Consider the following 15750-nt stretch of genomic DNA (forward strand, 5'->3'; position numbering starts at 1 on the left):
AGTAAAATCTTGTATACTTGATAGTCGGTGGTGAATGCCTGCCAGATGATCAATCAGAGGATTGCCCCTGTGAAGGCAAAACTGAAGGACCCCACATGGTTGCAGGTAATTCTTAATGACTAGTTTTGTATAAAATGATACAGCTTGCTGCAAAGCTTTGACACTTGCAAAAACATTATATCTGAGAACTCTCTACACATCAAGATCACATGATCTAATGGACTAATTCAAAAGGTTCACATTCTTGGCTAACATAAAACAATATTATCTAACATAAAAATCCAATGCTCAAAAACTTTGATACTTGCATGGATGTTACCTATGCATTATTAATACACTACAATCACTCTTTCCTCATTCAGACCTTGTTGCTGACCTACTTTTTGACCGTGACTGTGACTTAAACAACGTCAACTTTCTTAGTTCACCCAAATTTACTATTGGATAACCCTCAATCCAACTTACTGAGAAGGTTTAATACTTCTATCGAACTATCAGCTCTCTTACATCACATGATCTCATTTTGAACAAGCATTAATATAATTTTGAACTAAGATTTATTATGCCTCCCTTCGAAGAAGAGGGGGTATACACAGGTGGAAGTAACGTACCCTGGATAGTATATGGGCCCAGGAGCCAAATATATTCAAATAAATATATAAAATCATTTTTAATGAGAGAAAAATTGACAAAGAGCCATGGAAAAAAATCCACACCCTCTGATATTGGAATCATAACAAGGTCATTAACTTGAATTTATCATACACCTGTCTTCGCGGGCCGCAAAAAAGTCAAAAATAGCTTTAATCAAAAGCATCCCTTGGTCCTCTTATGGGCAACTGACAACCTTTCAAAAAAAGTTTACTTCAAAGAAATCCGTCCAGCCGTTTACTCACAGTCAGCCGATAACCAAGCAATATTTCGAGCCCGTTTGTCAACCCGAATAAATCTTCAACAGACTTTCAAACAATATTTTTTAGTTTTTTTCCCATTAATCGATAGCTCAATGAGGCATGTCACATAATGCATGCATATGCAACCACTTACCCCTAAAATCTAATTCCAATACAATCAGAATGATCAATATTTTTCATTTATTTACATTTGTCAAAGCGTCATATTTTTGTGCCTGGTTCTGTCGATGTTATTCACTGCTAAGCCCGGTTCAAGAGCAATGGCTACTTTCGTTTTCAAGTAAATCAAATTTAGAGTTAAAACAGTTGTTGCAAAGAAAATATAAACTTTTGGAATTAGTTTTTAGGGTTAAATGGTTGCGTATGCATGGATTATGTGACATGCCTCGTTGTTTTAAAGGAATAGGACGCGAGCTATCGATTAATGGGAAAAAAACTGAAAAATATTGTTTGAAAGTCTGTCGAAGATTTATTCGGGTTGACAAACAGGCTCGAAATATTGCTTGGTTATCAGCCGACTGTGAGTAAACAGCTGGACGGATTTCTTTGAAGTAAACTTTTTTTTGAAAGGTTGCCCAATTGCCCATAAGAGGACCAAGGGATGCTTTTGATTAAAGCTATTTTTGACTTTTTTGCGGCCCTCGAAGACAGGTCTATGATAAATTCAAGTTAATGACCTTGTTATGATTCCAATTTCAGAGGGTGTGGATTTTTTTTTTTCATGGCTCTTTGTCAATTTTTTTCTCATTAAACATGATTTTATATATTTATTTGAATATATTGGGCTCCAAGGCCCATATACTATCCAGGGTACGTTACTTCCACCTGTGGGGGTATATTGTTTTGCACATGTCGGTCTGTCCACCAGATGGTTTCCGGATGATAACTCAAGAACTCTTAGGCCTAGGATCATGAAACTTCATAGGTACATTGATCATGACTGGCAGATGACCACTATTGATTTTCAGGTCACTAGGTGAAAGGTCAAGGTCACAGTGACTCGAAACAGTAAAACGGTATCCGGATGATAACTCAAGAATGCTTAAGCCTAGGATCATGAAACTTCATAGGTTAATTGATCATGAGTGGCAGATGACCCGTATTGATTTTCAGGTCACTAGGTCAAAGGTCAAGGTCACAGTGACTCGAAACAGTAAAATGGTTTCCTGGTGATAACTCAACAATGCTTACGCCTAGGATCATGAAACTTCATAGGAACATTGATCATGACTGGCATATGACCCCTATTGATTTTCAGGTCACTAGGTCAAAGGTCAAGGTCACAGTAACTCGAAACAGTTAAATGGATTCCGGATGATAACTCAAGAATGCTTACACCTAGGATCATGAAACTTCATAGGTACATTGATAATGACTGGCAGATGACCCCTATTGATTTTGAGGTCACTAGGTCAAAGGTCAAGGTCAAGGTCACAGTGACTCGAAATAGTAAAATGGTTTCCGGATGATAACTCAAGAATGCTTACGCCTAGGATCATGAAACTTCATAGGTAAATTGATCATGACTGGCAGATGACCCCTATTGATTTTCAGGTCACTAGGTCAAAGGTTAAGGTCACAATGACTTGAAACAGTTAAATATTTCCTGATGATAACTCAAGAATAATTAGGTCTAGGATCATGAAACTTCATAGGTACATGGATCATGACTGGCAGATGACCCCTATTGATTTTCAGGTCACTAGGTCAAAGGTCAAGGTCACTGTGCCAAAAAACGTATTCACACAATGGCTGCCACTACAACTGACAGCCCATATGGGGGGCATGCATGTTTTACAAACAGCTCTTGTTTATATGGGCAAATGAATTGTTACTGACTAGGATTCACCTGGGGGCATCAACGCCTATTGACCTCAGCATCTTGTATCAGGTTCTGATTTCTTTTATCAGTAATTACTTCAATAATAACAACAGTAGTAGTGATCAACAAAACAACTTCAATAATCATGAAAATATATGAGGAAAATTGTAAATATAATCTTATGCAATACATAATTCTTAATCTTTGAGTTCAGCTACACTGTTAATGGAATTGTGGAGCATTCTAAGAAACTCATATTTTTTTTGTCAACATTTGACCAAGTGGTGATGGTTTTTCAAATTTTGATAACTTTAAAATTTTACAGCTCATAGACTTCAGACATAAACTCCATTTTTTGAGTATTGTTCCCATCAGCTCCAATGATTGTTAAAAAGCTGTTGTAGATGTCTATTTTTAATGCAAACCTTATAAATTTGTTAAAGATAGTTCAAGAGTGTTACAACGAGGGAATTGACCTTGCTACACACAGCTGGTTCAAGCCCCAGTCAGACGACCATTTCCAATATAACTCCTATGGGGTCACGTGCACTGAGGTGGAGCTGGACGTGCTCACGGGAGAGCATGAGATCTCACGTGTGGACATGCTCTTTGACTGCGGGGAGAGGTATGACAGCTGGAATAAAATTTGTTATCTACAGGGTACTCTTTATTCAAACCCAACGTGTCTGATTTAACACCATTATTTCTTGCATTCAGTACTGTAACAGCAATATTTTTTAAACCTATTTATTTAACTGAATGGAAAGGAAGGGCTAAACATCTTTTACTGGCAGGAAGATCATATGAAGGCCTTCAGAGTAAGGCATGTGCCCAGAACTTCCTTAATGCTAGACAGACAGCATATCCATTACACCATTTTAACCTTAATAGTGTTTAACTGTTGAAATAACAGATTATCTACATGGTTTTACAAACACCACTTATATCAATATCACTAGTTGTGGTGTTCTACACAAAATCATTTGTAACTAAGTAGTTTTTGTGTCCTATATCAGCCTGAACCCGTTTCTAGACGTTGGTCAGGTGGAAGGTGCATTTGTGATGGGCATTGGTTACTGGCTGCTGGAGGAGTCCATCTATGACCAGACCTCGGGGGCCTACCTCACTAATGGCACTTGGGTAGGTGAAGGTACCTTAAGAATGGGGTACTTACACTTACTGTAACACTTGGGTAAATACAAATACCATAACACTTTGTTATGTGCAAATGCCTTAACGCGTTGAATATGCAAATACCTTAACACTTTGCTACATGCAAATAACCTAACACTGGGCTACATGAAATACCATAACAGTTAGATACATGCAAATCACTTGGGTACATCTAATTACCCTAAATCTTGGGTACATGCAAATATTCTAATGCTTGAGTACATGCAAGTAATGCAATGATGGGGTATCTGCAAAGTACTTTTGGTAGATTTTGGTACCTTAACATTTGGGTAGATGTTAGTACCTTACCACTTGATTGGAACATAATACTTTCAAGTGTGTTATACTATTGAGAAGCTTTATCACAAATAACATAACAGTTAGGTACATGATTCAACAAATTACCGTTATACTTAAGTTCACAATTCATGTTGTAGCATTATAACAATGAACATAAAGGTCCATAGAAGTTGCATTTAAATAAGTTACAAATTACACTTGGGTGTATAAAATTAGAATATCACTTTGATAAATTATGCAGGATTATTCTTTACCACACAGTAGAATATATCTAAGTTAAATCTATTTATGTTAGCTTGATTGAATGGCAAATCTTATTGTGACAATCTCAATTCCATTTCCTTGGTCGAACCATTAACGGATGTCAGTGTGAATGAATGATGAGAACATTCCCAGAGTGGAGATTAAACTCTGATTGCCGTGAATACCACATCCAAGAGTCAACAGAAACCTACACAAGATTTACTTCTTGGGTATATTATCTTACCGCTTCATCACCAATAGCACCATGCTGTTTGCAAATACAAAGCCTTTTTAACTCTTTTGTTTGGTACTCTGAGGTCTGAACAAATCCCCCCTGGTGTCTGTATTTATAGGACTACAAGCCCCCCACAGCCAAGGACATTCCTGCAGACTTCCGTGTCACGCTGCTGAAAGATGCACCAAATCCTGTCGGTATTCTACGATCTAAAGGTAATAATACTTGTTTACTGCTCTCGACACATTGACTCTGTTTAAAAAAAGAAATAATTATACCCCCACCAACGAAGTTTAGGGGGTTATATAGGAGTGAGCTTGTCTGTCGCTCTGTCTGTCTGTCGGTCGGTCTGTATTAAGTGTCTGCTCTCTAATTCAAGTTGTTTTCATTCGATCTTCACTAAACTTAGTCAGATGTTGTATCTACATGTAGATGATGTCTAGGTCAAGTTCGAATATGGGTCATGCTGGGTCAAAAACTAGGTCAGGGGGTCACTTGTTGCGTTTTAAACATTGAGCATGGTGCCCACTCTCTAATTCAAGTAATTTTCATCACAGCTTCACCAAACTAGGTCAGAAGTTGTATCTAGATGATTGCCAAGTTGGAACATTGGTCATGGCAGGTCAAAAACTAGGTCAAAGGATCACTTAGTGCGTTTTAAACATTTTAAAAACTGTTTTGTGTGAAATCAACATGCAAAATATTTTGTGTCAATGCGGCATGTGAGGGTATTCATCACGTGTGACAAATCTCTAGTTGTGGAATTGTAAAGGTTAGTTAGCAAATAGACTTAAGTTCTTATATATAGTAATTAAATTGCACTCCCATCAAAATTTAAAAGATTTGTTTATTGGCAAATAAACAATTACTTTTCAGAAATTTTTTCTGTTTTGCAATTATTTGACAATTATGTTTTTGTAAAGAAAACTTAATTTCACTATGCTTCTCTCAAATTCTTGCCAGAACATTTGAAGTTGTGTCACTGCTAATACTAAGGATGCAAAAGTCCTGGAAAATACCTGTACTGCATTTCAAGCTGTCACTTATAAGATTATAAGATCATTCAATGACCCCAATTCATTTTTTGTAATGTGGAAAATTCTTGTGTGACAATGTGAGCACTGTTACCATTGAAATTGCTCATTTACCAGAGTTTATAGACGTGCAATCACAATGCTTTATTATACCCCAATTACCATTGGTAATGGGGGCTATATAGGAGTCACTTTGTCGGTCGGTCGGTCTGTCCCTAAATCTTGCTTGGGAAATAACTATGTTGTTCATTGTGAGGTTTTAAAATCATTGGGCACATTTGTTCACCATCATTGGACGGTGTGTCGCGCAAAAGAATTATGTCGATATCTCAAAGGTCAAGGTCACACTTTGAGGTCAAAAATGGCCATAAATGAGCTTGTCTGGGCCATAACTTTGTCATTTATTGTGAGATTTTAAAATCATTTGGCACATTTGTTCACCATAATTGGACCGTGTGTCGCGCGAAAGAATTACGTTGATATCTCCAAGGTCAAGGTCACACTTTGAGTTTAAAGGTAAAAAAAGGCCATAAATGGGCTTGTCCAGGCCATAACTATGTCGTTCATTGTGAGATTTTCAAATCATTTGGCACATTTGTTCAACATAATTGGACAGTGTGTCGCTCGTAAGAATTATGTCGATATCTCCAAGGTCAAGGTCACACTTTGAGTTCAAAGGTCAAAAATGGCCATAAATGAGCTTGTCCGGGCCATAACTATGTCGTTCATTGTGAGATTTAATAATCATTTGTTCACCATCATTCGACGGTGTGTCGCACGAAAGAATTATGTCGATATCTTCTAGGTCAAGGTCACACTTTGAGTTCAAAGGTCAAAAATGGCCATAAATTTTGATGGCATAATAATTCTTAAAAATCGCCATAAATTAGATTCTCTTGTTTTGTGAAGACAGCATGCAAAATAGTCTGTGTCGATGCGGCAGGTGGGGTCTGTGACAAAGCTCTAGTTTTTACACTGACTTCAGTGTGCATTTGTTGACTTATCACTGAATTGTTTGTATTGAATCCCAATGATTCATTTATTTACTTGGATATGTCAGATTTTTTCCTATGGAACTTCAATGCTGCATTTGTTACCTCGTATGTCTCTGATCTCAGCCTGCGGAGAGCCCCCACTGTGCATGAGTTGCTCTGTGCTGTTTGCTTTGAAACACGCTGTGGAGGAAGCACGCAAGGAAACTGGGCAGGATGAATACTTCCCTCTTAGTAAGTGCACTACAGGGTGTGTGTGTGTTTGCGAGTGGGGGGTGGGGGGGATTGGGCCTTTCCATGGGGTATTCAACTCTTTGTTATTATAAGCCATAAAATATCTTCCATGTAAAATATGTTTTTATTTCTCTCAGTTAACTTATCAATGGCTACAGTTCTGTTTTTTTCTGCATCTGTGTATTAATATCTGATGATAAGTGGCGTACCACTGTGACAACAGTGAGATGCTAGAACATGGGATTTACTGTAATTACTCTTAAGTTTTCGGACTCTTAAAAATATTTATTTTTTCGTGTCAAAAAATTTAGATACAAAAAATATTTAAAAATTACAGGTGTCGAAAAATTTAGAAACAAAAAATAAGGTGTCCAAAAATTATAATAACTTTGAAATGCAATAAATCAATGTACAATAATTATCTTGTGATTAACTCTTCATTTTCTGCTTAAAAAATAAATACAACTTCACAGCTTTGCAAACTCTTGCCTGAAATGATATAGAACACAAAAGTAACAAGACTATTGCCAAACAAGAAATGTCCCCTACCGGCTCCACCATTGTCAGATTTTTTTATATATATTTGTTGCCATAGCAACCAGAATTCTTGACTTAGGAACAAAATGAAATGACGTGCATAATCTCCATAATGCCATCTGTCCATATTTCAAGTATTATGAAAAAATATGAAGAACTTTTAAAGTTATCGCAGGATCCAGAAAAGTGCGACAGACTGACAGACAGACTTACGCACATAGCGGAAACTATAAGTCCCCTCCGGTGAAACCGGTAGGGGACAAAAACATAAAACATTCTGCTTCCTTAATAGGACGACACTGTTTCAAATGCTGTTGGCTGAATCCATTATTTTCTACCAGTATACATGGTCATTTACCCAATAGCGCGAATGTATTGGTGGATTGCCCTTTGGATTGCTGTTTTATAAACTAAATCTGGTTTTAAAAATCCATGATCAAAGTGGCACAAGATACGCGAAAACAGGGCTGAAGACTGTAGAAAAGCGCAGTAAAATATACTGTCCAAAAATTACGAGACATTAATTTTGGACAAAACCCCGTGTTTCCAAAAATTAAGAGTCACGAAACAAATTATTATAGCTAAAAACGAGGGTGTTCGAAAACTTAGAGTAATTACGGTAATACACTAGATTTGGCGAAGGTGGGAGTGTGAAAAAAAGAAATTGTACTCTATGTCATTAAATTTTAGTTTTCAATATGAAATTGCTGAATGTTTATAAGCTAACATTTATATATATTTTTGCAGATATGTTAGATACAGAAGCGTTTGCAGCGTTGGATTTTTTATTTTTATCATTTTTAGCTCGACTATTATATATGTAATATATATAGTGGAGCTATCCTACTCACCCCGGAGTCGGCGTGAGCGTTGGAATGTTATAGTTTGTGTACCACTTCAAATATTTTCAATGTCCCTTGACGTATTGCTTTTGTATTTTGTATACTTCTTTACTAACATGACCCCAACCTATAAACAAGAGCAGACAACTGTATCAAGCATTTTGTAAGAATTATGGCCCTTTTCTCACTTAGACTAGGCATATTATTGATAAATCCATGTTAAAGTTTGCGTACCACCTCAAATATTGTCTATGTACCTTTTCATATTGCTTTCATATTTTGCATACTTCTTTACCAACATGACCCCAATCTATAAACATGAGTAGACAACTGTATCAACAAGCATTTTGTAAGAATTATGTTCCCTTTTTATACTTAAAAAATTGAAAATTTGGTTAAGTATTGTGTTTAGGTTCACTTTATTCTTAAAGAATCAAAGCTATTGCATTCATACTTGTAACACTTACTAACTATCATTAGGGGACTGTGCAAGCAAAGTTATGTAACTCTGACTGACATTTTGATAGAATTATGGCCCCTTTTATACTTAGATAATTTAACATTTGGTTTTGTGTTTAGATCCACTTTACTTCTAAAGTATCAAGGCTATTGCTTTCAAACCTCAAATACTTTCTTACTATCATGAGGGTACTGTACCTGGCAAGTTGAATTTTACCTTAACCTTTGAATGACCTTGACTCTCAAGGTCAAATTAATAAATTTGAATTAAATTGCCATAACTTCTTTATATTTGATTAGATTTGATTCATGCTTTGACAAAACAACACTTTCCTTACATACCGCAATGGACTCCACCCAAACTTCTTTATTTATGATCAGATTTGATTTGTACTTTGACAAAACAACACTTACCTGACATACCGCAATGGACTCCACCCAAACCATCCCCCACACCCCACCCCAGAACCCCCACCCCAAAAAAATATTTTGTTTTTTCCCTTTTTTTAATTTTAGAAAGATCATCTAATAAATGACCACACACCCACATTATACCCCCTCTCCACCCCCACCCCCACCCCCACCCCACCCCCCAACCCAAAAAGTTTTTCTTTTCTTTGAAACATGTTAAAAAACAACAACAAATATTTATTTATTTTATTTTTTAAGGACCGTCCAATACCATCGCACCCAAGCTATTGCTACAAACTTGAAATAAAATCTTATTAGTTTGTTTTATGTCTTTACAAATGTTCAATAGATTAGAAAATATATCTGAACTCAGAATCATCTATAAAGTACAACTTTTTTAAAACGTAAGCGATCAATATGTTTCAATTATGGTCCTCTTCCACTAAGAATATGACTATATTACCTTGACCTTATTGAATATTAACAATTTCCCCATGATGGCTTAAGTTATACTGTCAAGCACTCGACTAGTCCAGTCCTCTGACAGCTTGTGTTTCTTCCTTTCTGATATTTATTTTTTCTTGATATTTAATACTTGTTCAGATAAAATGATTGTAGGTACAATTATGATGCAGATCTAATACTATTTTAGATGGCCCTGCAACTGTTGAGGTCATCCAACAGGCATGTCTGACAAATCTCACCTCCACCAAATGAGGATATGCTGAGCTTTGAATGGGATGTAAATGTGTAAAGAAAATTAATGTAGAAATATGTTTGAGATTTATATTGTATTGTTAATTGTTTGATAAATTAAGTAGATTATCCTATAATCTGTGTATGTGATCATTCTTTTAAGGTCATTTATCTCTTTTGTAAATTAATGTGTTAATTAATGCATATAACTGTTAACTTTGAAGACTATCAAAGGTTGCTACATTGTGCTTACGTATTGTATACAAGCGAACTATTGTCAATGTCTATATTTATACAATTTCAACTCAAAAACTGTAGATCTGTTCTTTCTTGTCTTTTTTTATACAAAATATTGCAAGAAAGTGTATGGTTTTCTTTAAATCATGTATCAATTAACATTGCTAATGTGTGATAAAAGCAATAAATAGAATATTATGTATGAATGAAGTTACATTGTTATTAAAATATGTGTTATTTTATGTTCTAACAGACCTTAGTCTGCTCTACAATAATACTCTTTTCAATATGTACCTCATACAATTTTTATGTCCCCCAGTCTATACTGGGGGACATAATGTTTTTGCCCTGTCTGTTTGTTGGTTTGTTTGTTGGTTTGCTTGCGTCATCCTTAAACATTGGCCATAACTTTTGCAATATTGAAGATAGCAACTTGATATTTGGCATGCATGTGTATCTCATGGAGCTGCACATTTTGAGTGCTGAAAGGTCATCCTTCAAGGTCAAAGGTCAAATATATGGGGGGGGGGGACATAGTGTTTCACAAACACATCTTGTTTTGTTTTGTCATTGTTTGAATGGCGGACTCTTTTTATATAAACATACTTCAATTTTAAATTAACACATTTTTTAATGCTATTGGTCTTATAATCAATTTAGCTTTGGTTAAACATATTTTGATAAGACAGTTCCATCAAACAATCAAGTCTGTATATGGTTGTAATAGATCTGCTTTTTGAGTAATGCACTTATTTGTGGTTTTCGCATAAAAATTCATTACCTTTTAACATGAATACGAAGTAACAACTGTTTGTAAATACAAGCAACTGATGTCATTCATTATGATAAATTATGAGGCCAGATGGAGCTGCACCAGTAAGAGACGTGTTACAGTTTGCTTTCCTTACTTCGCTTGCTCGACTCATGTCTGTGTGCCTTGCCTGCAGTTGAAGGAGCTGGTATCTTTTTTGATGTTAAAAAAAGGGGCCTGGCAATCTTTATGCCAAAGGTAACTTTTGACTGATTATTGTCTACTCGGGGACCTGCTTTTTACATCTCCACACTGAAATGGATTGTTTGCTTCTTAATCTATCAGTATTTTTTATAGTTTTCAATGGGAAAAAATAAAACTTAAAATCGTAGTTTGTTATTTTTTGTTGTTGACATATTGTTTTTGCCCTGTCTGTTTGTGTTGTTTTATTCGTCAAACTTTAACATTGGCCATAACTTTGCAATATTGAAGATAGCAACTTGATTTTTGGCATGCATGTGTATCTCATGGAGCTGCACATTTGATTTTTATTGGTGAAAGGTCAAGGTCATCCTTCAAGGTCATAGGTCAAATATATGGGGGGACATAGTGTTTCACAAAAAAATCTTGTTTTAGATTAACTTTAAATGATTTATTGTACAAAAGAGACTTAATCTAGAATGTGCTCTTTTATCTACAAAAAACTACTTACTGTATATGTGGTACAAACTAAGGTGACACTATTGGAATATTGCCAAAATCATGAACCATATTTACTACAATTTTTTTTAACCAAATTACAATTTGTTCATAAAATGGGTCACTGTTAATTGTACCTTCAGATTTTGGTGGTGTTCTTATTTAAAGAATATGGAGACCATTTGTCAGTTATTCATAAGGCACATGGTGGAATGACAATGTGCCTTGGAAATTATGCCCACTTAATTTTAATAAAGATTACTGAATATAAAAAAAACAGTTGCACATAGAGAATAGAAACTGAAACAAGAGGGCCAAGATGGCCCTAGTTCGCTCACCTTTTTTACAAGGCCTTGTTCATTACTTAGTTGAAAATTCAGTACTCTAGAGCATATTAGATTAGTTCTCTTCTGTTTACTTTTGCAGTGTGAGCATATAATTAATTCTGATTGAGTACTGTCCATTTGCATGGGTTTTTTGCAATGCAAACATTTGCAAGTAATGCTAATTCTACATGTGTTCACAAGTTTTTTGTGAGATTTGGACCTTGTGACCAAGATTTTGACCCCACATGATCCAATGTCAAACTTTGCCAAGATATCAAGAAAAACAACCAGGTCAAGTATCATCATTATTGGACCAAAACTATGGCCTCTAGTGTGTTTACAAGGTTTTTGTAAGATAAGACCCCATTACCTAGATTTTGTCCCCACATTACCAAACGTCAAACTTGTCAAGTTTCATCATTATTGAAGCAAAACTCTGGCGTATGGAGTGTTTACGAGGTTTTTGTAAGATTTGACCTGGTGACCCATATTTGGACCCCTCATGACCAAACATCAAACTTTGCTTACAAAAATAAATATTATGACCAAGATTCATAAAATCTGAAACAAAATTTTGACTTCTAGAGTGTTTACAAGGATTTTGTATAATATAATGAAAATTTTGACAATCTAAGGGCAATAATTCTGGAATTTATTATGCAATTTTGCTCATTATCAAACTTGACTGAGATCTTGTGGCCATATAGCTTCTCAGCAACTTTGATAAAGAATGCTTGACAAATGTTAATGCTAGAGTGTTTACTAATCAAATGTGGGAGGACGGACAGACGCCGGACAAAGACCGATCCTAAAACCTTACCTGAGCAAACAGGTGAGCTAAAAGGTGTTTTTTTTTCACCGATCTGAGCCATTTTCCAATTTACTGAGATATTGATAAAACCAACGTCTTGACTAAGTTTCATGATGATAAGGCAAAAAATTTGACTACTAGAGTGCTCACATATTAGGAAAACTGCCCCACCCCTGTGGCAGCCATGTTTTTAGACCGATCAGGGCCATTTTCAAACTCGTCTGAGATATAAATAAAACCAATGTTTTCACCAAGTTTCATGATGATTGGGCTAAAAATGTGACTTCTAGAGTGTTCACAAGCTTTTTTTACTATATAAAGATAAGGAAAATGTGCCCCCCTCCCCCACTGGCAGCCATGTTTTTTTTAAAGAACCGGAACCATTTTGAAATCGACTCTCATATCTAGGAAACAAATGTACCGACCATATTTCATGAAAATAGGGCCAAAATTGTGACTTCTAGAGTGTTCACATGTTTTCACTATATACATAAAGAGAAAACTGCCCCGCCCACTGGCGGTCATGTTTTTTCACCGATCTGGACCATTTTGGAACTCGTCCGAGATATCAATAAAACCAATGTTTCGACCAAGTTTCATGATGATTGGGCAAAAAATGTGACTTCTTGACAGTTCACAAGCCTTTTTAGCTCACCTGAGCACTACGTGCTCATGGTGAGCTTTTGTGATCGCCTTTTGTCCGTCGTCCGTCGTGCGCCGTCAACATTTTGCCTTGTGAACAATCTAGAGGCCACATTTATAGTCCGATCTTCATGAAACTTGGTCAGAACATTTGTCCCATTGATACCTCGCCTGATTTCGAAACCGGGTCATGCTGGGTCAAAAACTAGGTCACTATAAGGTCAAACAAAAAAGAAAAACCTTGTGAACACTGTAGAAGTCACATTTGATGCCCAATCTTCATGCAACTTTGTCAAAATGTTTGTCTGAATGATATGTTGGTTGAGTTCAAAAATGGTTTCGGTCCGTTGAAAAACATGGCCGCTTGGGGACGAGGCAGTATTCCTTATATGGCTATAGAGAAACCTTGTGAACACTCTTGAAGTCACAATTTTTGCCCAATCATCATGAAACTTGGTCAAAACATTGGTTTGATTGATATCTCTGACGAGTTTGAAAATGGTCCAGATCGGTGAAAAAACATGGCCGCCAGAGGGTGGGGCAGTTTTCTCTATATGTATATAGTGAAAACATGTGAAGACTCTAGAAGTAACATTTTTGGTCCAATCTTCATGAAATTTGGTCAGAACATGTGTTTTCTGGATATGACTATTGAGTTCAAAAATGGTTCAGATCGGTAAAAAAATGATGGCCACCAGGGGGGGGGTCATTTTCCTTATATTTATATAGTAAAAAAAGCTTGTGAACACTCTAGAAGTAACATTTTTTGCCTAATCATCATATTTTTTGTTTCTAAACATCCATTTGATAGATATCTCAGACGAGTTCGAAAATGGTCATGATGGGTGGAAAAACATGGCCGCCAGGGGGTGGGGCAGTTTTCTCTATATGTATATAGTGAAAACATGTGAACAGTCTAGAAGACACATTTTTTGCCCAATCTTTATAAAATTTGGTCAGAACATTTGTTTCCTGGATATGACAGTTGAGTTCGAAAATGGTATGGATCGGTAAAAAAAACATGGCCGCCAAGGGGGGGGGGGTTTGTCACTGTGACCTTGACCTTTGACCTAATGTAAGTTATCATCCGGAAACCATTGTACTATTTCAAGTCACTGTGACCATGACCTTTGACCTAGTGACCTGAAAATCAATAGGGTCATCTGCCAGTCATGAAGTTTCATGATCTATTATAAGCCATAAAATATCTTCCATGTAAAATATGTTTTTATTTCTCTCAGTTAACTTATCAATGGCTACAGTTCTGTTTTTTTCTGCATCTGTGTATTAATATCTGATGATAAGTGGCGTACCACTGTGACAACAGTGAGATGCTAGAAAATGGGATTTACTGTAATTACTCTTAAGTTTTCGGACTCTTGAAAATATTTATTTTTTCGTGTCCAAAAATTTTGATACAAAAAATATTTAAAAATAACAGGTGTCGAAAAATTTAGAAACAAAAATTAAGGTGTCCCAAAATTATAATAACTTTGAAATGCAATAAATCAATGTACAATAATTATCTTGTGATTAACTCTTCATTTTCTGCTTAAAAAATAAATACAACTTCACAGCTTTGCAAACTCTTGCCTGAAATGATATAGAACACAAAAGTAACAAGACTATTGCCAAACAAGAAATGTCCCCTACCGGCTCCACCATTGTCAGATTTTTTTATATATATTTGTTGCCATAGCAACCAGAATTCTTGACTTAGGAACAAAATGAAATGACGTGCATAATCTCCATATTGCCATCTGTCCATATTTCAAGTTTTATGAAAAAATATGAAGAACTTTTAAAGTTATCGCAGGATCCAGAAAAGTGCGACGGACTGACAGACAGACTTACGCACATAGCGGAAACTATAAGTCCCCTCCGGTGAAACCTGTAGGGGACAAAAACATAAAACATTCTGCTTCCTTAATAGGACGACACTGTTTCAAATGCTGTTGGCTGAATCCATTATTTTCTACCAGTATACATGGTCATTTACCCAATAACGCGAATGTATTGGTGGATTGCCCTTTGGATTGCTGTTTTATAAACTAAATCTGGTTTTAAAAATCCATGATCAAAGTGGCACAAGATACGCGAAAACAGGGCTGAAGACTGTAGAAAAGCGCAGTAAAATATACTGTCCAAAAATTACGAGACATTAATTTTGGACAAAACCCCGTGTTTCCAAAAATTAAGAGTCACAAAACAAATTATTATAGCTAAAAAAGAGGGTGTTCGAAAACTTAAAGTAATTACGGTAATACACTAGATTTGGCGAAGGTGGGAGTGTGAAAAAAAGAAATTGTACTCTATGTCATTAAATTTTAGTTTTCAATATGAAATTGCTGAATGTTTATAAGCTAACATTTATATATATTTTTGCAGATAT

The 15750-nt window shown here is 35.8% G+C and overlaps 1 protein-coding gene across 5 annotated transcripts in view; it reads left to right on the forward strand.

Annotated features, from left to right (window-relative positions):
- The window catches only part of LOC127865162 (uncharacterized), a 120717-nt gene that overhangs the window by 101650 nt on the left and 3317 nt on the right, over positions 1–15750 (forward strand). For 3 of the 5 annotated variants that reach the window (XM_052405078.1, XM_052405076.1, XM_052405079.1), the window contains 6 exons: positions 25–105; positions 3180–3361; positions 3753–3876; positions 4806–4902; positions 6840–6947; positions 9849–10331. In XM_052405078.1, coding sequence (XP_052261038.1) covers positions 25–105; positions 3180–3361; positions 3753–3876; positions 4806–4902; positions 6840–6947; positions 9849–9913 — 657 coding nt within the window. In that variant the 3' untranslated portion in view covers positions 9914–10331. Of the gene's footprint in view, positions 1–24; positions 106–3179; positions 3362–3752; positions 3877–4805; positions 4903–6839; positions 6948–9848; positions 10332–15750 lie in introns of those variants that run through there. The other 2 variants (XR_008042511.1, XM_052405077.1) reach the window with 2 other exon arrangements.

Source organism: Dreissena polymorpha, chromosome 1 (assembly GCF_020536995.1).
Source record: "Dreissena polymorpha isolate Duluth1 chromosome 1, UMN_Dpol_1.0, whole genome shotgun sequence".
Taxonomy (NCBI): Eukaryota; Metazoa; Mollusca; class Bivalvia; order Myida; family Dreissenidae; genus Dreissena; species Dreissena polymorpha.